Source organism: Blennius ocellaris, assembly GCF_963422515.1.
Source record: "Blennius ocellaris genome assembly, chromosome: 12".
In the NCBI taxonomy this organism is placed as follows: Eukaryota; Metazoa; Chordata; class Actinopteri; order Blenniiformes; family Blenniidae; genus Blennius; species Blennius ocellaris.
This window is the reverse complement of record NC_137661.1, coordinates 7,894,935-7,916,750: the sequence shown is the minus strand read 5'-3', so window position 1 is coordinate 7,916,750 and position 21,816 is coordinate 7,894,935. Positions and strand designations below refer to the sequence as shown.

At 41.8% G+C, this 21,816-nt stretch overlaps 1 protein-coding gene across 1 annotated transcript; it reads left to right on the top strand.

Moving 5' to 3' along the window:
• Positions 1-905: 905 nt before the first annotated feature.
• On the top strand, positions 906-20,880 carry LOC308137972 (low-density lipoprotein receptor-like). Its single transcript, XM_080506889.1, has 13 exons — positions 906-998; positions 2,078-2,212; positions 4,270-4,647; positions 10,223-10,342; positions 10,549-10,674; positions 11,660-11,831; positions 12,732-12,947; positions 13,639-13,757; positions 13,963-14,102; positions 14,446-14,587; positions 15,118-15,315; positions 17,782-17,941; positions 19,144-20,880. Exons 1-12 carry the CDS (start codon positions 938-940, stop codon positions 17,895-17,897), a joined length of 1,923 nt encoding a protein of 640 aa, XP_080363015.1. The 5' UTR covers positions 906-937; the 3' UTR covers positions 17,898-17,941; positions 19,144-20,880.
• The last annotated feature ends 936 nt before the right edge of the window (positions 20,881-21,816 follow it).

Genomic DNA, 21,816 nt, shown 5'->3' with positions numbered 1-21,816 from the left:
TTTGTGCTGCTAATTTCTCAGGCAGATTATTTCTATCGACTATTGAAGTTTCTTCACATTGTTTTGGACTAGTAACCTGTCCAGGCTGCAGCCTGCCTTGCATACTTGAGCTAATGGGTTTAGGAGCTCCAAAAACCTGTTGTACACGTCAGCGAGACTTCAGTCTGCTCTCCAAGCTCCTGTTCTTTGTGTTCATGCGGTAAATATTTTACAAGCTGGGATTCTGTATTTGATTACAGTTGTTAACTGTGGGGGTATTGCTGCAGCAATGAAATGTAACTCGTACATTTGCGCTTCTATTGGGCTATATCACAAATAGATATTTTTCATAGGAGTTTTTCACAACAGACTGCATAGTTGTATTGTTGCTGTGACACAGCCGACCAGCTGTCAGTGCTAGGAGTGTAATGGATTATTCTTCATGTTCATCTGACGTTACAGCCGTAATGGTTTTGCACTCCCACGTTGTTTCGGCCGGTTTGAGAAAGTAGGTTATTGTTAAACTCCAGTCTTTTCAACTCCAAGCCATGCATTGCACACAGTCCTGCAAACTGGGGCAGACAGAAATCTATATAGTAATTAATCCATGTCTCCCACACAGTGTAACTATTCCATCAGCCTTGAATTCAAAGTCCACATATAAATCTGGTGTAGTGATTATCAATATCTTCCTCACAGCAAGACAAGCCTCAGCTTGTTTTGAGGCTGGTGGACCTTTTTGTTGAAGGTCTGCATGTTCTTACTGGGAATAATATAATCTATTATATTATATATTATTATTTATATAATAAATATAATTAGTATTATACGTACTCGGTGACTGGTTTACTGGTTAACTAATTGGTTACCTAACATAACAGCGTTTCATTCAATTTGACAGCGACAAACTATTACGTCATCTCTCCGCGCCGCGCCGCTACTGTGGAGGACATCCAGCATGGGACACCTTGGAGCTTTATTTCTACTCATCTCGCCTCTTGTTTGGCTTCATTCTCAGGGTAGGACGTGGGATTTTCCGTGGCCTTTGTTCGAAATGACGCCTGCTGCTTTTGTGCTTCGGTATATGCGATAAAAATGGAAGGTTTTGAGCGCGACAGCTTAAATGAGTGCGACTTGTTTACCGTTTCTACTGCAGGCAGCAGTGAAAGCAGTGGCTTTGGCTTCTGCCTGCAAACATTAAAAAAACACGGCACAGGGGCAAGTTTATCATCCTCTAAACTGAGTAGATATCATTGTTCTAAGTCTGAGCCGAAGTTCGTACTGCAGCGTAAACTTGCCTCAGGCGATTGTTTAAAAAAAACATGGCTCACCTTCCTCGATTTAAAATGTATGAAAATTGTGAAACGCATTTTAAGTTGTTCGAAAACCGGTCCATTATCAATATATCTATATGTTATTCTGGAGGATTTAAAGAACCCAAAATAATATTTATAAAAAGCAATTAAAATTGCTTTACATCAACACAATTCTTAAAACTAACCTATACTCATACATGTATCTTAACATATCCTTAACTAACAGTCTATTTTTACGAAGTATTTAGAGATTATATTATTAGCACCATGCCAGTAAGAACATCGCTGTCAGGATGATGTTCAAATACAAAACAAGTTATCACAATATATCAACAGAAATCTGAAAATAATTGATTGCTTTTATATTTTTGACTATTGTCGAGCAGTTATTTGTAAACATCAAACAAATGTAGAATTGAAATATATTTAATATGATGTGGAATCAAAGTCATTATGAAACAGATTCGATAAATCTTAGTAAAGTTAAAAAAAGAAAAGAAAATAATGTTTATTGATGTGAAAAAACAAAAAAAAATTGTATAATCCATTTAATAATAGTTAAATTACAGAAAGTATTTGTTGTATGGATTCAAATACAACATGGACTTTGTCATCTATAGTAATAAAAAAAATGCAATCAGGCTATAAAATGCGGAGAGTTATTGAGGAATATTAAACGGCCTGAAAGCCATCTCGCTTTCTGTGAGCCCTGAGATCACAGTAGTCATCTTATGATCTGACACTCTGCAGCGCCACACTGAAATATTGTGGACTTCTTCCAGCTGTTGCAGGTCACTCTCTGCCCGCCTGCCGCAAACAGCTGGAGTTCAGGTGCGGAGACGGCTCGTGCGTCTTGAACCAATTAGTGTGTGACGGAAGGAAGGACTGTAAGGACGGATCAGATGAAACTCACTGTGGTGAGTACACACACACACACGCGCGCGCGCACTTCATGAGATAACTTTAATTAGAAAAAAATATTTATAATGTCAAAGAAATGATTTTGAAAATCCAAATTCCATCATTTGCTTTTGGTAGTTCTTGGATAATTCGTTGCTTGTGTGGGAAAAAGGCTGTTTCACAGTTGTGTTTTTGTAATCCTATCCAGTCATTAGAGCCTCTGATAATAAATTCCTGGGAGATTTCAGTGTTTCACATGAAAAATAAGCTGCAGAGGGAAAAGCAGAACGAGCTCCTTAAAGGATTTGATGTGATTTCAGTCATTCAATATTTAGGCCGATGACGTGTCGAGCCAGCAGGTATGAATATTTGAGGTCAGACATATAAAACCTGGACCTGTAAGGCTGTGAGTGAGTTGTTTCTCCTTTCTGCTCTGAAATGCAACACCGTAAGAAGGTTTAGTGGAAAAGCCGAAAACCTTGTAATGTAAAAGGATCTAATCTGAATAAACGAATGCAACTTTGTTAACAACTGGATCTCACCTTTGTCACCTTTGCTCCAGTGTTTTGAGTTGCAAATCCACAAAATGATCCAGCACCTTTTTACATTGTATTTTTTTAGTGTGATCATTTTAAAAGATCCAGTTCTGAAGAGAGAGTGTGTATGGACTGTTCTGGTGCAACTACAAACCCTTTCCTCGCCTCTGTTTAGTTTTCGGGGGGGGGGGGGGGGGGGGGGTTCACAGGAGATGGGGCAACAGAGTGGACTTGCTGGGCTTTACGTGCCTCCTCCTGACAGATACTTTCTCTTTTGTTCCTTATTCATACATTAAACTCAGCTCAATTTGTAGAACTATGTATTCTTTAGCTTATATTACTGCAGTGGTTCTCAACCTTTTTGGGGTCCTGGACCCACCTGCATATTTAAAATCAACCCTGAGGACCCCCCCCCCCCCCCCACAGGCCTTTTTGAACTATGTCAGTAAAAGTAATTTTAATTGCAGATGTTTTAGCTGATATTACCATTATTACTCGTATAATTGTTGTTATTATCATGATTATTATGAGTCACGGTGGTTTTAGTAATAATTTAAGCCTGGGATTATCAGAACTTGTTCTGAGAGTCACATGAAAAAGCACTCTTGACTAAAGCAAGTGTAAAAGCAACTATCTAATTATTTACACACTGAGAGAGACAGAGACAAAACTACAGGGAGAGATTTGCAGTTCGCTAAATCCTCCACTCTTCTTGTCGCAGTAATATCCGACAGCGGCAGTTGCTTTCAGGTGTGTTTATAATAAATCTTCCAAGGATATCAAGAATCACCTGTATTGGTGAAGTTTGTAACAGAGCGTGTGGATTAGTTGTGATGCGTGTTGATGTGTTCTACAGCGTGACAGCATTCGCTCCCTGCAGCTTCCCCCTCTCTGATCAACTCCATGGAATTTCTCTGAATGCTGAGCGATCTGGAGTGTGTGAACTGTTCAGCAGCTGATAGGTAGAATAACTGGGGTGTGTGGAGTCAGATATTTTTAAACTCAGTTGTGGACATGACTTATTTTACGCCCTGGGTGAACACCCGTCTCCACCAGACGCAACCGAGACGGTGATTCTCATTTTGCAACGGTGCACCGCAGCCCGCCGCAGCGCGTATTAGTTTGCAACACGGTGGAACAATAATGCTGACTGTGCGTGACGACTCGTCCGCCACCGTTTCCTGACCTTACTTGTAACGCATGATAAAAGGTCGAGACTGTCCGTGACGGCGTGGCGCCTCCACCCTGAATCATCACCGTATTACTGATAAACTATAGTAATATAGTAATATGGTATAGTAGTATAGTAAGTAATTAAACACTGAGGACTTTACCAGAATCGAAAAGCTAATTTAAAATAATGATTAAAGGTTGGTTAAAAAGCATGCAATGTGAGTCGGATAAATGTAAGTCACTTAAAAAGACTTGTTAAAAAGTTGAGCATAAGTTTGTTTTGGAATATGTGGTGTGGAAATTACAGCGTGACGACAAGGTTACTGTCTGTACTGCCTGTAACTCGCAGCTCCGACTCTTCACAGGACACGAAGGGTGTCGAACAGCCGAATTTTCCTGCAGCAACAAACGATGCGTATCGTCACATCTGTGGTGCGACGGCGTGGACGACTGTGGCGACGGGAGCGACGAGGCTTCCTGTCGACGCTGCACGGCGGACTTTTTCCCCTGCGGGCCGTCTGACGCCTGCCTGCTCCGAAGCAAGGTCTGCGACGGACGGGCCGACTGCCGAGACGGACGAGACGAGCTGAAGGAGCTGTGCAGTGCAGCCAAGACCCCCCAGCAGGCCGCTTCCACATGCTCAGCATCAGAGTTTCAGTGTGGAGACGGACACTGCATCCGGCAGACCTGGAGGTGCGACCACTCGCCAGACTGCGCCGACGGCAGTGACGAAGACGACTGTGGTGAGTGGCAGCATGGACCTTGGCTTCAATTGTCTGATTGAAGCCACTTGCTTTGAGTAGAAAATGAATTGGAAAGTAAAAGAAAACCAACAAAAACATACAGGAGAAACGGGTGAATTATCTCGGTGAGAGAAAATCCAGGGTTGAAGCACAGGCCTCTGATCTTGACGTGGCTGTCGACTGTGTTATTCAAGACTGTTGATGTGCAGTTTAAGGGAAGGAATTTTAATATGTTGTGTGAAGCCAAACCCCGGAACGTTAACCGAGAGCCGGATATTATATCCAAACATCATTATCTGGTGTTGGCTTTTAGTTTAGTTTAGTTCTGGCCTCCCACGTTTGCTTTAATTAAATACCACGATGCCTTCATGCTCTCCTGGTTACATGAGACTTCAACTCCTGCTGACGTCTTGAAATGCTTTTGGAAATCCCTCAGCCAGCCAGCAGGGGGCAGTATAGGTCTGTTTCTCACTGCACAAAGCATCACATCTCAGAAGTGTCTCAGGAAATGAGAACGTCATATTGAACCAATGAAAGAAGGATGTCTTTGGCACAAATGTCAGACTTCTGAGAAGTATGATCATTTGCATGCACTCAATATTTGGTTTTGCCTCCTTTGGGTCTGCCGTCTCTGTCGCCTTCCTCTTTACAACGGCCCATAGATGTTCTATGGGGTCAGAAAACACGGTGGACCGACGTCGGCAGGTGACACGACACCCCAAATCATCACTGACCGTGGAAACGTCACACTGGACTTCAAGCGACTTGGATTCTGCGCCTCTCCAATCTTCCTCCAGACTCTGGGGCCTTGATTTCCAAATGAAATGCGAACTTTGCATCAGTGTGTCGCAGCACATTGATGCAGTAATTCATGTGAAATGAGGCAAAAACCAAGTACTGTACGTACCGAGTGCATGGAAATGAACATACTTTTCAGAAGCCTGACATTTGGATTTGAAACATCCTTTTTTGATTGGACTTATGTGAGATTCTAATTTCTGAGACACTGAATTTTGCATTTAGCATGGATTGCCATGGCGTAGTCATAGACTCACACTCACAAAGACAGCAGTGGGTTACAGTTTCGTTATGGTTCGTCTAGACCACAAGTTAATTAGAACAAGTAGTGATAGCAGTACTTCACACTAGGCTGATTCTCAAAAAGAGGAAGTTGTCTTTGCACAGTTGCGAAGATTGCACTTTGTGGAGAGGTAATATTAAATTTGCACGTACGTATGTGTGATGGACCAGCTAATTCCATCTGCTTCATTATCACATGCAACGTCTACTGTGGCCCAGTAGACATTTGGGGACTTATTAGTAGTACGAATGAGGTCAAAAATACCTTACGTGTGCTACTGGTGGGCGTTTCAGCACTACGAATAGAGTCCAGGAAACTACTAACAGGAAGTTAGTGACACAATCCTACTAGTTGGGCCCAGTAGTGTTGCTGGCTGCATCACTAGTTAATTGTAAGCAAGTCAATTACCAGCAAGGTTCTATTGCACGTTAGTCGGCCAAAGGTGGGACTAGTAGTGGAAAACCCATTACTCGTAAGACACAGTTATTCTACTCATGCACTAAATTGTCTTATGAGGACAATGAGGTTAGTAGTTACATGGACCTTAAGTTGGCTATCAATGATGTCTAATAAATGCTCCAACAGCTTGTTATATTTAAGCGATCAGCAGCCAGCAGAAGTACATTCCTTTTCCATTTTCCACATCGATGAACTAAACTAATGACCAAAACAGGACATCACACTGGATTCAGAGAAATGCTGGGGTTATGTGTTTCTTCTGTCTTTAACTTGTTTTTATAGAAGTCTTCATCTTATAATAAAGAGTAAGGAGGTCTATAGCAGCCTCTAGGTAGTGTTCACACTTGGGCTCCCCGGGTACAGAGCGTGGTTATGAGGAGGGCTTTTTCACACTCTAAACTCTTTTGCTTTGTATTTGTGTTGCTGCACAGCTGTTGTGGCTTACAGTGTCCTGTGACATAACCTCCACAACTATGCTATGCCTATGTAATGCAAGTTAGATTAATGTGGTGGTATTTTTTTTACATGCTACGAACTTGCCAACAGCTTCTGCAGCTGGTCGTGTCCCGCATTTGTTCCCTTCATGTCTTCCCTTCAGCCGTGAAGTACTTGACAATCACACTTCCATAAATGAGCGCAGCAACCGACGGCAGTGAGAGAGGAGTGAGTGACGCTACACCTGAAACAAGAGGAGGCTTAAACACATCAGACACGACACAACAATCATCACCGGCGTCAGACCAGATCAAAACCAAATGGACTCGACAGATTGGGACGAGGATTCCTCACATGGAGTTTGCATTCAGCACAATATTCATGTACTGTCTGAAACACATTTAATAATCATATAAAACAACCACGGTTAATGTTTTTTTTTTTTCTAAACTTTAACTTAACGTTATTTTAGTCCTTACAAAACACGACAAGACGACTACTACTATTTGTAAAGCACACATCGCAACGGGGCAGTTCAAAGTACAAGCATGAACAGCACCAATCGAAAATAAAACAGTTACAATGCATTGAGCGATAAAAACGTGCCAAACCAAACAGAATAAATGGAATAAGGCAAATGTATTGATATAGCGCCGTTTTTAAAGGAATGAAGGAAATACGTTAAAACAATTAATGAAGAATCTTTATCTCCGGCTCTTTGTGTTTCCCACCACCACTGACCAAACTGTCTACTTTGGGACCACGAATAATATCCGAAAAGTGAAGAAAATAGCACACATAAAGATGCAGAGCAGGATAAAATAACTTATGACAGCGTTCGTACAATGTTGTTTATGGAGGCAAGCTTCAAACGAGACACTCCTTCGACATGGCATTTTTCAGACGGGTCTCCAAATATGACATAATACTGTGCACAATTTACTGGACAGGCTGGGTGACTCATTTTTTTGCGCTCTCTCTCTCTCTCTCTCACAGCGACGCCCTGTTAACTCAGGGAGGAAAAAACAAAATGAGACAGAAACTGAAGATGCAAAGCAATAGATTTGGTTTTATGAAGGTAACCCACATTAATGGAGGCTTTACTTTCTTTAAATCCTCATTTGAACTACTTTCCTAATGGTAAAACAACCAGAGCAGCTGTTTAATCCCGACACGGAAAGAAACGGTACAGAAAATGCTCAAACAACAGAGTCCAAACGAGACGACGTCACAGAAATAGTGAGTCAGAGATATCGTTTTTATGGCTAAATAGTTTGATTGTGCTTGAATGGAGACTGTCGCTGAAGTTTTGAGGTTGACTGTTGAGCTCTGAAGCTCCAGTTGAACTCACTGGCTGACCTTACAGTCCCTCAGCAGCTGTTCTGGTGAACGACTTCATCAAGTGATCTGAGGGAACAGTTGTCCTGGCAGTGCTTTTGTTTTATTTGTGTTTTTTTTGTCCCTTCGGGATTTGTAGGAGTTTCCAAGTAGCCTCCATGTAGCTCTGTCCAGCTCCTATACTGGTTTATCTCACTAAACGGTGCGGGGGACCTGGAGCTGACTTCAGCTGGTGGGAGGAGGCAGCAGGACAAAACACACACATGATTTCTCATGGGCGATTTAGAGTCGCCAATAAGCTTCAACTTCAAGAGTTTCCACTGGGAGAGGAAGCCACGGGGCTTTGAGAAAACCCAGGCAAGCATAGGAGGAACGTGCAAACTCCACATAGAAAGAAAAAAAAACAAAGCCCCCCACTGTGATCTTAGACCAATTTTATTACTGTATGGGACATGTCGTACTCTTTTTAAACATTATTCACATTTGAAGTGATTCACTTACAATTTGCAAACATGACATCACACGTGGCGCGGTGGAGCAGTGGTTGGTGACATGACAACACAGATTCAGATTCCCTTTCTTGTGTCAAGTGTTGTGTGGAGTTTGCATGTTCTCCCGGTGCCTCTGCCGATTGTTTCTGGGCATCACCGTGTGCGGGTGTCTGTCCTGCTGGACTGGCCTTACGGCCCCCAGGGCCTTTGTTGTCGTGACGATGCTGTAACTCTGCTGCAGGAAGTCGGCCACAACTTCCGACCTCCCGTTGAAAAGCCGACCCTCCGGCCATCCACGTCGCACTTTTCCACCGACAATATTTTGTTTTGCTCTGGTGTTGTTTTGGGTTTAGTTTGTGTTTCCATTTCAAATGTATGTTTTGGTTAAATGAACATGTTAGTTTGGAGTCTCCCTCCGCCGGGCCATAACACCAATCATATATCCAAAGGGTAACCTATAATTCAAATAATAATTAATAATAGAAGAGAGAGGAGGGACAGAACTGATAAAACTACAATAAACCTTAAAAAGGAATGTCTTTACAAATGATCTTTATCATAAAGTGCCAAAGTTCTCATGTTAAGTTGAGTGTAAATGGCATAAACTAGGATAAAGAAAAAAAGTGCTTAAAGTGATGGTCGGTGCAGGTAGAGCAGCACCTCACTTGTGACACGTTGGTGTCAGGCACATTGATAAGCTGCAGTGTTCAGATTTAGAAAGTGGAGCCGATCAGCAATTAATGTAATTGATGTCAATAAAAAAAAAAAAAAGGTTTTGCAGAGGATAACGATGTTCAAACCCATGTTAGAAAATGGCTTTTATCCATTGCAGGAATCTGTCGACAGCAAAAGAGCCGATTCACAACCTCCAAATCTCTCAATGAACCTTCAACAGTACATCGCCGGCCACTTTGCTTCTGTAACTGGAAATGCTGGAACTCATGAGCAGCACCTCAGATTTGACCGCATCATAAAAATCTGACACTTTTCTATTCTTTTTCTTTTTTGATTTCTTTTTTTTTTTTTAATGAGCCCTGTTACTGATCTGTGACCTATTACTGTGAAGGAGGTAAGCGACAGGAGGGTGGTAGTTAAGGCCACCTCCATCATGGACAACACCACCCATCCACTGCACGGGACTGTAGAGGAGCTGAGGAGCTCTCAGTGGCAGACTGAGACCCTCAGTGCAGGACGGAGCAAGTCCTTCATCCCCACTGCTGTTAAACTGTACAACAAGACTGTAAAGTAACATGCAAGAACCTGCAAAAAACTATGTGCAATAACCCCTGTATCTACGTCATTTTATCTACGTCATTTTATCTACGTCACTTAATTGACCACTTGTACTAGGACTGAACCTGCACTGCCAACACTGGTATTATTTTTACTATAGTATGTTTATTGTACTTTCATTCTACACTTTGCCCCCCCATCATAGTTTAATTTCCTTGTATTTCATCTTACTGTATATTTTGCTCCCCTTAGAATTTATTATACTTTATTATAGTCTGTGATTTTTATCTTTTTTTTTTTTTTAGTCCTATTTTATTTTATTTATTATTACTTTTTACTGTAAATACTTTTGGCCCTTAGAGTTCTTGATAGTCATTGTATGTAAGAAACCTCTACTCTTATCTAACTGTTTGCACATTTCTTGTCTTTCACTACTCATGAGTGTCCTTAAGAGCAGAATTTAACAAGTAAATTTCTCCATTGTGTGATCAATAAAGGCTTATCTTATATTATGTTGTTGTCGTGTTTGATTTTACAGATCAAAACGAGTGTCAGGTCAATAATGGCGGCTGCTCTCACCTCTGCTTGGACCAGCCGATGGGTTTTCTCTGCTCCTGTCCAGACGACATGAGGCTGGTGGACGACGCCCAGTGTGAGGGTGAGTTTTCCTCATGACTTCCCGGTGGGGGCGATAAAAGAGCGATTCAGTTTGGCGGTTTTGTTTGGTTTGTTTGGTTTTTTTTTTCCTCAGGTGAAACTGCTTGCTTTGTGGTTATTGATTGACCTCTTCCAAGCCAGATATGCACTGAAGTACTCAGCACTGGAAGCACATTGTCCTTCACACTCCTTTGTTCTTCGGCGTAGAGGTCGACACGTGCCTGGAGACTGACGTCTGTGATCAGCTGTGCGTTTACGTAAACGGCAGCCACAACTGTGACTGTCACGAGGGCTATTGCATGGATCCCACCACCAGAGAGTGCAAGGCCACTGGTGAGCGACAGACGGAAGTCAGTCATCCACTGCTTTATCGCGTGAAGGTTTCATGTTCTCTGTTTTACACACATCTGAGAGGCGGACTCCTGTCCTTTTTTATCTGATTGACATCCACACAGCCATTATTACATTTTAATCTGATTTTGTCATTAACTACAGGTGTGTATAAAAGCACACACCTCCCTACTCAGGAAGTGTGCTTTAAAAATAACCATGACGACATGTAAATCATTTATTTAAAATCCACGTGAAGACGATCCGCTCTGCACAGATACTGAAGCCCAACATTAATAGAGCACCTTTTTTTTCCCTCTACTGCTTCATGTGCCTCTGATACAATTGTGTGATTGGCCTTAAAGGGCCACTATATACCAATTAACTAGTGCCTCTGTTGAACATTAGATGGCACATTGAGTCACTTTAGTGCCAGTTTGTCCATTTCCTGGCTCTTCAGAGCACCTTTTTTTTTGGCATGGTCATTTTAACCATATATATATATATATATAATCTGGGAAGCAGTCACATCTTCTTCGGTGATAAATGCAGTAAACATTGTGAGAACAGCTTCAGCCATTGTGCAATTTCTTTGTCGACCCAGACTTATGATACATGAACTTAACAGGCAAGAGCAAATTGGAAAACATTGTGGTCTTGGTTGGCAGATATCTGCCGCACATCCCGAAATTGCCTTTAAGATGAGAGAATGTAAACATATTGTACTTTTTACATGCAACATTACATTCAACTTAATTCAAGCACACCATTACCCGGTATGATTTTTCTCACGGAGAAATGTGGTTATTTGACAATTCTGATTATTAAACAACCCAGTGAATGACGTGAATTTTTGGCTGCATTTATTTCCATACTTAGACACACACTTTCGAACTCTCCTGGAGGTTCTATACGATCACATGTATTGTGGCTGGCTTTGGCTCCTGTCGTCGTGGAGTTTAAAACGTTTGACTTTCTGTCCTTCCAGGAGATGAGGCTCAGCTGGTTTTCACTGCGTCTAAAGGAATATGGTGGAAAACCCTTGCTGCTTCATATCTCGGGGAACTGGCCCCACGTTTGCCGGGAACGGGGCCTGTGGCGGCCATGGCTTCCAGTCGTACCCTCTACTGGGCCCCGCAAGGACAAGGCCTCATATACAGGTAGGAGAGAGGAGCTGCAGCTCCCACACACGTCTTCACACTGTTCAGTCTCCCAGAGACACGTGAGACCTGCTTCTCATGTAAAACACATAACCTCTGTTCTCTCGTGAAACTATCTACCCAACTTTCCAACTGTTTATCAGGCGCTGTTGGTTCAGCAAGATAACAGGAGATATCCTCTGTACTCCATTCAGCGCCTCAAGTGGCCTCCTGAAACTTTCCCTGACTGGATCCTGCGTCTCATTGATTATATGTCTCTGTTAACTATTATTAAAGGACAGTATCTGCAATTATTATCAAAATGAGACACGGCCTCATTGATTTCTCCAGACGTAGGTCACAGAGGGCTAGAGCCGTAACGATTGATTGATTGATGGAATGCTGACAAGGATGCTCGATTCAAGATATTCTCTTGAATTCAGACATTTGCTGAATTTTTTGCTTTGCATGCTTTTTATTGGTAAGTTGTAGTCGTATTGTTAATTTATTACTTGCAAAGATCGAGTTGGGGTGTATTCTCTTAAGGGAAACTTCAGGAGCAGATAAAGGAAAGTTTGACACTCTGTAGTTTTCCATGGATGGATTACATGTTGAAAACACCCCACCTTTACTGTTTTCTTAGACGTCTTGTTAGCTGTCGAAAGTTGCACTCATTTTCATACAGTTAATCAAACAGTCTCCCCAGGTTACACATGTCTCATTGTATAGCACCGTTATTTAATTATGTATCCAGTCAGCTATTATATTATAAATAAATGGAGGCATTACTAATTCACACAGAGAGGGGGATGGGGGGGTCTGACTTTTATGGTTTGTGCTCCAGAGGCTCATTGAGTAATTCTTTCATGACACCAGCCTGACATGAGTCGGCGTGTTTGAACTCTCTTGGACGTTTCTCAGGACCGTGTTGGATGGAAAAGCGCAGAAAGCCGCGTTGGTGCTCAGAACTGGAGCGTCGGTGTCGGGCCTGGCGGTGGACTGGGTGAACCGTCTCCTCTACTGGACCAGCCCAGAGCGGGCTTGTGTTGCCGCCGCACTGCTTGATGGTTCGGCTCAACGTGTCCTTGTCTCAGAACTCGACCAGCCCTCTGCGGTCGCCGTGGATCCGCTCAGACAGTAAGAGGGCAGGCATTCATTGTTTGTTTGTTTTTTTTATTCCTCACAGCATGCAGGCGCGGTATATGTTCACTCCAGGTAAAGCAGATAATCAAAGCCGTAAATAACTTTTTTGATCAACACTTGGCACAGATCCAAAGATTAACGACTAATAAAACACAGAGTAAAACTGTAAAAATCGCTTATCATTTCCATGTCACGGGGTCACTATGAAACTGTTTTAAGTGTTTAGTTTGCTTTGGGTTATTCATAAACTTTGCATCAGCCAAGGTTCAATATGATATAGATTTATGTATTTGTCTAGGGAAGGGCAGCACAGTTGAGACGGTGACTAAGTCAATGCGTTCAATGACGCATTACTCAGCGCAATGGGGAAAAAAGCGGTTCTGTTCTTTCAGATCTTACCACCTCGTCTATCTTCAAACACTATTTTGAATAATCGCATGGGCTTTCATGCATATATTGATTTACTTTAGTTAAATGATGGGAAACTTCAAAGAAAAAGAGCGCGTCCAGTTATATGTTGGTCTTCCTTTTCTACTATTTCTTGTAAATGGCTGCCGAACCAATGATGACCGCAGACGTTGATTCACCACAAAACAAACCCCTAAAAACTACAAGAAAATTCAGATGCATGAAAAAAGGGATGTGAAAAAGAATAATGATGCTGAAGAGTTTTTTGTTTTCTCAGGTTGCTTTTCTGGACTCAGTGTGGAAGCTCGCCAAAGATCGAGAGGGCCGGCTTGGACGGCCGGGGCAGGATGTCTCTGGTCGACTCGTCAATACATCGGCCCGTCGCCCTCTCTCTGGGTACGTCTGCAAATGGTTACTCATATTCTGTGGTGGTTGTTAAACCGCTTGTGAAACAGAAAAAAAGTTTAAAGTCCTGATCTTTCTACATTGTACCATCAGCTTAACGATTAACCAGGGAATAACCTTGAAGTCAGTTTGAATATGCTTTAAGTCCCATACTGCTGCAGTTCATCTGGCTCATTTACATATCTTTGTTTTCCAGACATGCCTCGCCAGTTGCTGTACTGGTTCGACCAGAAATCGAGGAGCATCTCCAGAGTAGATCTTGGAGGGCGTCATCGTAAAACGGTGATCGAGTCTAACGGCTATCTGGACAAGCTGTTTGGACTGGCTGTGTTCGAGGTACGACTGTCACATTTCTGAGCGCCATCTTGTCCAATACGTTTCTAACGTTAGGACTTTCAGGCTGATGGTATATCTGGGCTTCTACGGTTTTCACAGGATTGGGACGGTCTTTCCTTTCCTTGTGACTTCATACTGTTGAATCTGTGTCTCAATGATATATAGCATTTTTTTTTTTTCAGAAAATGAAAGTATAACAACAGAATCTTTGAAGTCATCAGCAAATTTTCATTCCATATTTTTACTTGTGTAAAATCACGTTTTCATTGGAATCTTTCATTGGCCTCAATTTCTATGAAAGCACAATGTGATGACGTCCCTGTAACTGTACGTTGTACTTCAGGGGTTTGTGTACTGGAGTGATGAAGTTACCCGCTCAATCTGCCGAGCAGACAAGCACAATGGCAGAAATCTCACCGTCCAGCAGTCTCGCATCGCCTCGCCAGGCGGAGTGGCCATCGTCCATCCTGTCCTTCAACCAAACGGTATGATAATGTACAGTGATCTCCACAGCGTGTACAGGCGTCAACGTAACACAAACACTGGTATCGTGTGAAAGCAGGTCGCCCACTAAATGCCCGGCACGGTCAATGGATGAGCGAGAAAGGCTCCTGCAGTGAAGTGGGGTTTGTTACGTTGGCAAGAAAGAGGCTTCAAGCATTCAGTGCTGCATATAAGCCAATATAATGTTCGTGGAAATATTAACGCATGATAATTACTGACTAAACGGGCAGTGGTGGTGCAGAAGAGGAAAATATCACAGGCACTTATTTCTTTCTTGACTGTCGAGCTGAATAGTCATGAGAACATGAACATGAATGAGTTGGCGTTCACTCCAGAGGAAAGTAGATTCAAATTTGGTGTGTGTGAACACAGACGAGGCAAACTGCAATGTACTCATTGACATTTTGTCCCACATTAAACGTGCCCCATCCAATCAACAGGTGAGAAAGCCCCCGGGCTTCACCGTCACTAACTTTTCGCCCACTGACTTGCTTTTCTTCTGGTCCAAAAGGCTCGCCGATATGCAAGTGTGCAGACACGGTGTGCCGACAGGAGCGCGTTATCGATCTGCTGTCTGAGAATCCCCAGTTCACCTGCGTCTCTCCAAGGAAAGCACAGAACGACTCTCAGGAGGTTCCCACCATTTCTCGCACAGTGTCTGGCTCAGCTGTGTCTGATCCTACAATGGCTGGAATCCTCTCTCTCATCGGTAAGAATCTCAGACTCCCACTATAACTTCCAATGCATGAAAATGGCCTCCTGTCTACGTTTCTAATAACTGTCAATGACAGCGATTCCCTGGGTCTCTTGACGCCCCAAAGTTGGGGGCAATGATACTGAGACACTTGGTCTGGGTGCTTGAAGTTACTCTGTAACACAATAAACTGGACTTGCCTTCCTTCCACACTCCTTGTCCTCGGTTGCTAATCATTGATAGCAAAGCTGGAAAAATCTCAGTCGACATTATTTGCTAAATACACCAGTGGACATTTTATATCCACAAATGTCAGTGAAGACTGTGAAATCCAACGGGGGAAGTGGCTTCACTGTTGAGCTGCAGCTTTACGACACACATATTTTCTCTTATCTCATTTAACCTACGCACCAAAGTGGTATTTCAGTACTTCTGGGAACGGTGCACCCTCACTATCATCTTTAATTATAAATACCTTAAACCTGAAGGAGGACCTGAATGCTATATATAAACACAACTTTAAAAATAACAAATGAAACATCACGTGATAAAAGAAAAAAAAAAAGTGCAGACTCTAAAGTATAAGTACGTCCACAGAGGTTCAGTCTCCTCGGAGCGTCTGGTTTGTTTTAGGGGACATCAGGAGGAGTTTATCTAATGTGAGACAATACAAGGGTACATGATGTTGAAGCAGCAGCTCATGTGTTAAGTAAACACTCATTGTCAGTTTAGTGGCAGTATTTGATATAAATAAATGGGTGTGAATGTTTGCTCATGTTATGCTTTTACTGTGACAGTCATTGTGTGTCTTTATAATACCTTCAAGTCGCACCAGTTATACTTTACGTACTCTTTTCCCTCTTGCTTATTTTATAGTTTCAATTTCTAACATGTAATATTAAATTTGAAGTTCTAATAACCATGTTTCAATGAGATATCCCCGATAAAGTAATAAAACTCGAATGCTCCCATTCTTGGCATAAACAAACAAAAAAATAAGATGATAACAGAGGAAAATTGCTAATTCTACTTTCTCATTGGCACAAAGTGTGGAAAACCATATTTCCCACAAGGAATTTGTAATGAGTTTCCTGGTGGTTTCTAACATTGTGTGTTAAACATTAAAAATGTCCACTGTGAGATTCAGGATATCCTTGTGATGATTGTCGCTCAGTTACTGTGAACATGCTGGTTTCACTTCTGCTTTCACCTCTGCCGGCTTTAAGCGAAAAAAACCCCAAAAAACAACTAAGCTACACTTAAAAATGTATTGGAATTAAATTTTAGCTTAAAGAAGTATTTTCCTGAACGGGTACTCGCACGCCAATGGCAAATCTCCTGCTACCCACAAGGTGGCGCTATGACTGACTGGACATGAGGTACTGATGTGTCCAGGCAGCACTGTGATGTCATGAGAAGTGTCATGCAGGCCGCAGCATGTTGAGCAGTCAGACTTCCTGTTTCATGGTGACGCATCGATATTCAGCTGAGTCGCCACGGCCTTTTCTTTTTTTCAAAAAGTTCATTTCAATCATGTTATTTTCTTTTTTTCATATTTTACGAAGCTCATTCCATTGGATGTTCACATAATTGAAAAGGAGCGCAAAGCAGATAAAACTCTTAGTGGGTGCAGCTTTCTTCAAGACGCAATAACAAAAAAAATGGATTGATGCTCAATTTACACAATATTCTCTTCAGTCACGTGGATGTAAATCATGTAGTCACACCCGCGTCAAATCAAGGTTGCGTGTAACTTATTTTTTAGCTCATATCTTACAAAACTATTAACTGCAGTTCACAGACGAATCATATTTCAGCAAAATCAGCGTCACATGTAACTTGATTATTATGACTCAAAGGGTTTAATTGTCTTTTAAATTGGTGCACTTTTGTCACTTGTGAGTCACATTTTTGACGACATTTCAGCAGGAAGGCCTGTTGTACTGTATATACTATACACTGAATCTCAGGTCTGCAGGACCGAGGAGGCCCTTGTTTCAAACATTTCACACAGAGTTCCTGATGGGTTTAGAGTGTGTGGGTTGTTCTGACGTGCTGCGTGTATCTCCCACATCTCTTGGGTGTAGGATAAAACTTTGTGTGTTTTTGTTGTGTTTACAAACACCTATACATGCCCACCTGTATCTGTGAAAAGCACTTTATAAATAAATTTTACTTACTTACTTACTTACATGCGGTCATCTTGTTTAGAACGAGAGAAGCTCTGACAATGCAGCTTGTAGATACACGTGTGTGTGTGTATGTCTGCTTAGTGTGAGGCGCTCTCTATGAATCACCGTCTCTTTTCCAATATTCCCCACCGGCAGCGTCATTAAATGTGAGCAGCTGCCTGTTGTCGGCTCAGAGGAGGTTGGGTGGGGTGGCTTCACCCAGAAAGTTGACAGTCAGCTCGCGGACATCCCCTCCAAGACTGATGCCTGTGTGTGTGTGTGTGTGTGTGTGTTTCTCGCCTTTTGCCAGTGTTCTTCAGCGTGCTGCTGGCCGGACTGGCCGTGTGGTGGTGGAGAGAGAGTTCCGGCCTCCAGGCTCGCTCGCCGTGCTCAGCCTCCCGCTCAAAGAGTCCCGAGACCCGCTGATCGCACAGGGGGCCCCCGTGGGGCCCAACGCAAGGCTGGCCAAGGCAAGAGCAGCTCCCGCACACACGCTCACGCCAACACAGGCACTTTCATTCAGAGGAGATAGCTTTCATTCAGCGGCATGTGTACACATGATCCACATATACATACGCTACATATTAGATCTAAATCAGTTGATTTTCCCGGTCGTGGCTGTTTTTACGAGGTGGCAGAGGCAGTTTTAGTTTTTTAGTGCACGGGGGGGTGGTATTTACTCACAAGCAAAAAAAGAAAGAGCGCATCTCAAATAAGCCTTTTGCTTTCACATGAAATTTAAGCTATTAAGCCAAAAGTGGAGAGATTCAAGTCATTTTCCATTAATAGTTTGTTTATGCTGGTGGGGTTCTCTATGCAATATTAATCCCTACTGTGTAGCTTCCTTGTTCATATCCTTACTGTTAGAAACCACGAATAAAGGAAATATGACTATTTTATGAAAAATGTATGTGTTGTGTAAAGTGTCTGTTGTATGAGTTTTCTTTATTTCCTTCCTTTTTTTTTTATGGGCCTGTTGCGTTCAGTGAGGTTGTCATTTGCCTCTATTGAAGTTAAATCAGGAAGGACCAATATGTGGCCTTTTGATTCCTACGTGGTTGAAACTGGGCAGTTTTAAAGAATAGGCACACATTCTTTGAAACTGCTTCTATTAATAAGGCCACTAGTGTCAATCTGTGCATTTGTTTTTAAAAAAAAAAAACAAAAGTGTCAGTCCAGTTTCAGTTTCTGCCTCAGCACTTCAGAAAAGCTGTTGCCTGAAGCCACAGGATCAGCAGGTGTTTCCTGTCTCGGAAACCCACAAAATAACAAGGGTGTTTTTTTTTTTTTTTGGTGGGTTTTTTTAGACGTCGACAGTTAGTTGTATGTCGTTCTTTGTATGTCAGGCTCTGCCACGTACTGAACCAATAGACGAATTAACAATAGCTGCGAAATTACTTTTCAAACCTCGGTTGGCACTTTCCCATGCGTACCTGTCGCGGCAAACTTACCGTACCCCCATAAATTCTTCTTCTATGTACGTGTTTGACAAGCTATTGACATATAAACACAAGAGCCCCTTCATAAAAATCTACATATCTGTTTTGGCCAAACTACGAGACACATTTTACCGTTACTACTTGGAGCTGTGAAGGTGAAACTTGCGTCCACCGGGTCTCGTCAGGATAAAGGCTTTACGTTGTGGACTAAGCTGCGTTTTCTCTGCCGCCAGGAAACTCTGCTTAAGCGGACTTAGACGGTGAATGGAGGAGCAACGCAGAGGATCACCTCACTTGGTTTCACCGATCGCCGTCTCTGACCTCACAATGACCTGCGGGGGAGTTGATCTGTTTTTCCTCATTACCGTTGCAACCTTTCCTCTATTGTTCAATAATTCTTCGTTGAATGGGGAACTCGCTGAAAGCTGTGGACACGCACACACATCTTTGTTATTCCTTGAATATCCGTCTGAATGGGCAAGTGATGCTGTAGTTTATATTGCTTGTTAATGCTCAATATGTTAAGGTTTTTAATTTCAGCCTCTCAAATGAAGGGTCTGAAAGCTCCGGCAAGTCCTGTGATCTAACGAAACAGGCGCTCGGAAAAACTTTGAACATAAATTTCTCTTGATAAATTCTTTAGTCAATTAACTGAAAACGCCTCTTGGGATGGTACTTTTGATTTTGATGTTTAGTTGCACTTTCTCACTGTTCATGTCTGTGTCGGCTGTAATGCTCAGAAATCACCGGATTTTATTCCCGGTTCACCCAAGAGATGAATCTGCAGATACGTCTGCAGAAAACTATATGAAATTGAAAAGTTATTTTCTTCCACAATTTGATGTGAACCTTCTATATATTTCAGATATACTATACGTAATCTGAAATACTTCAAGTTTTCTTTGATTGTATTCCTCCTGACTGGAGCTTGTGATTTGAATCATGAAACTCAAATGTACATTTGAGAGGGAAACATCAAGTCAACATTGACAAAAGCTCATGCAAAATCTTATTTTGGGGGCGTTGAAACGTTTAATCTGATTCATTCCAGTAAAATGTGAGCTGTATTTAATGCGGGAATGTTTTTTGTTTTTTTTAATGGTAATTGAGGTAAAGTTTGAATCTTGTGCAGACAAGCTCAAACGTCAAATTTCATTTGAAAGATGAAATAATGTTTTAAAGTGGCCTAGAACGATTGAATGTCTTTGATTGTCTGGCGCCGTCTTTGATCGTTAATGAATCCTGGGATTTCTCCGAGTCGTAGCTGTTGGTTCATATTTGATTTTTATACACATGCTCACTTCCTGTCTTGAGCATCGAATGAGACTAATAAAAGCCACTTTGCTGAGCTTGACGAGTAGAAACGGGAAAACGGTTGATCAAGAGCTTTCCAAAACTGATGACAGGCACATGGCGTCACTTTCTTTTCTGATTCCACAGTTAAATCTTATTGACTGTAATTCAGTGCTACGACTCTGCCACTTCCTGCCTTTGTGTATCGATTTGAACTGACGTGTTCTTTTGTTTGGATATTATTCCTTTAAATAACAGGAAAGAAAGCCTTTTTAGTTCAGTGGCAATACCGTCTGCAGTGTGTTGATCACAGCAGCAAATCCATTGCTTTCCTTATGGATTTGGTGTCTGATCAGTGAAAACAGGTGCTACAGCTTGAATAAATACTTTCTGGTCTTGCGTGAAATGTACGTACATGGGGAGTTTGGTTTTATTTGTGCTTGCACTCTGTGTGATTATTGTTTCTGCAATAGACTCTTATTATTATTGTTTGAAGTTAGTTTTGTGTTTGTTTGTTTTTTTTGTGACAGCTACAATGAAATAACATCATCCATTGGATCGATATGAAAATGAAAATATTTTTGTTAGTGTGTGCTGAAACCTGGATATGTCGGTATTTATTTTGAAAGTGTATTGTATTTATTTTTGGGTAGCGAATGTCTGAGAACACGGTTAAATGCTACGGTCAAATCAAATAAAGTATTTTATGTCTTTCCTACTCGTGTCTCCATATTCACTTTGTACATCCCGACTCTTTTCTACTCAAACATTTCAGGCTCACAACATGTAGTAGATTAACTACTATGAAAACTAGTATGAGTGAAAACATCTTTACTGCTTGAGGCTGACTTTGACACAGTGAGCTACTGAAAGGTCCGACAACCAACCAGAAAAAATGGTTTTACTGAGTAACGTGAATTCAATATTGTCTGTTTATTAATTAAACTTCTGTCCTATCTATTGTTGGGTAGGTTGCATTTAATAATAATAATCTCAGCTTGACAACAAGCATCACTACAAAATGAAGGTTATTTTTCAAACGGTTGCATTTATCAATATTACGTTTGTCATTTTGATTATATTGTGTTTTAGTATCAAAGTCATGAGCATCTTGAGTGGTTTGAAATAAGGACACTGATATTTCAAATTGTCACGTTTAAATTTGGAATCCCACATTTTGATCATGCATCAAGCATTTATTGAAAGACGATGCATCAAGTCTTTACTTCACGCTTGGAAAATGGATGGAAATTGGACAAAAGGACATTTACCAAGTTACCAGTTTTGACGTTGAGTGGCACATTAACAGACTATTACCATAACTTGTGGTTTAGATTATGAATAACGAGACTTTTGAGCCTAAAAGGATTTGTCCTGGGCGTCACATTGGTTTAGAGAGTCGCCTTTCCACCTCATAGTGGGAAGATCATGGGTTGGACCTTTTTTTTAATGTCAAGTTTGCATCTTGTTTTTGTGCCCACATGGCTCTTCTTTTATGTTATCCTCAGACTTGACTTAAGTGTGTGGCTCTGGACTGGTTTGTAGCTGTGCCTCTGTGTTTTCCTCAGTGATGAACTGGTGACCTGTACGGGGGGGGGGGGGGGGGGGGGGGG

Coding starts and splice junctions, on each gene's coding strand:
- LOC308137972 (XM_080506889.1), top strand. CDS start 938: ATGGGACACCTTGGAGCTTTATTTCTACTCATCTCGCCTCTTGTTTGG. Junction 2,213..4,269: donor ATCAGATGAAACTCACTGTG/GTGAGTACACAC, acceptor GACTCTTCACAG/GACACGAAGGGTGTCGAACA. Junction 15,316..17,781: donor TGGAATCCTCTCTCTCATCG/GTAAGAATCTCA, acceptor GCCTTTTGCCAG/TGTTCTTCAGCGTGCTGCTG.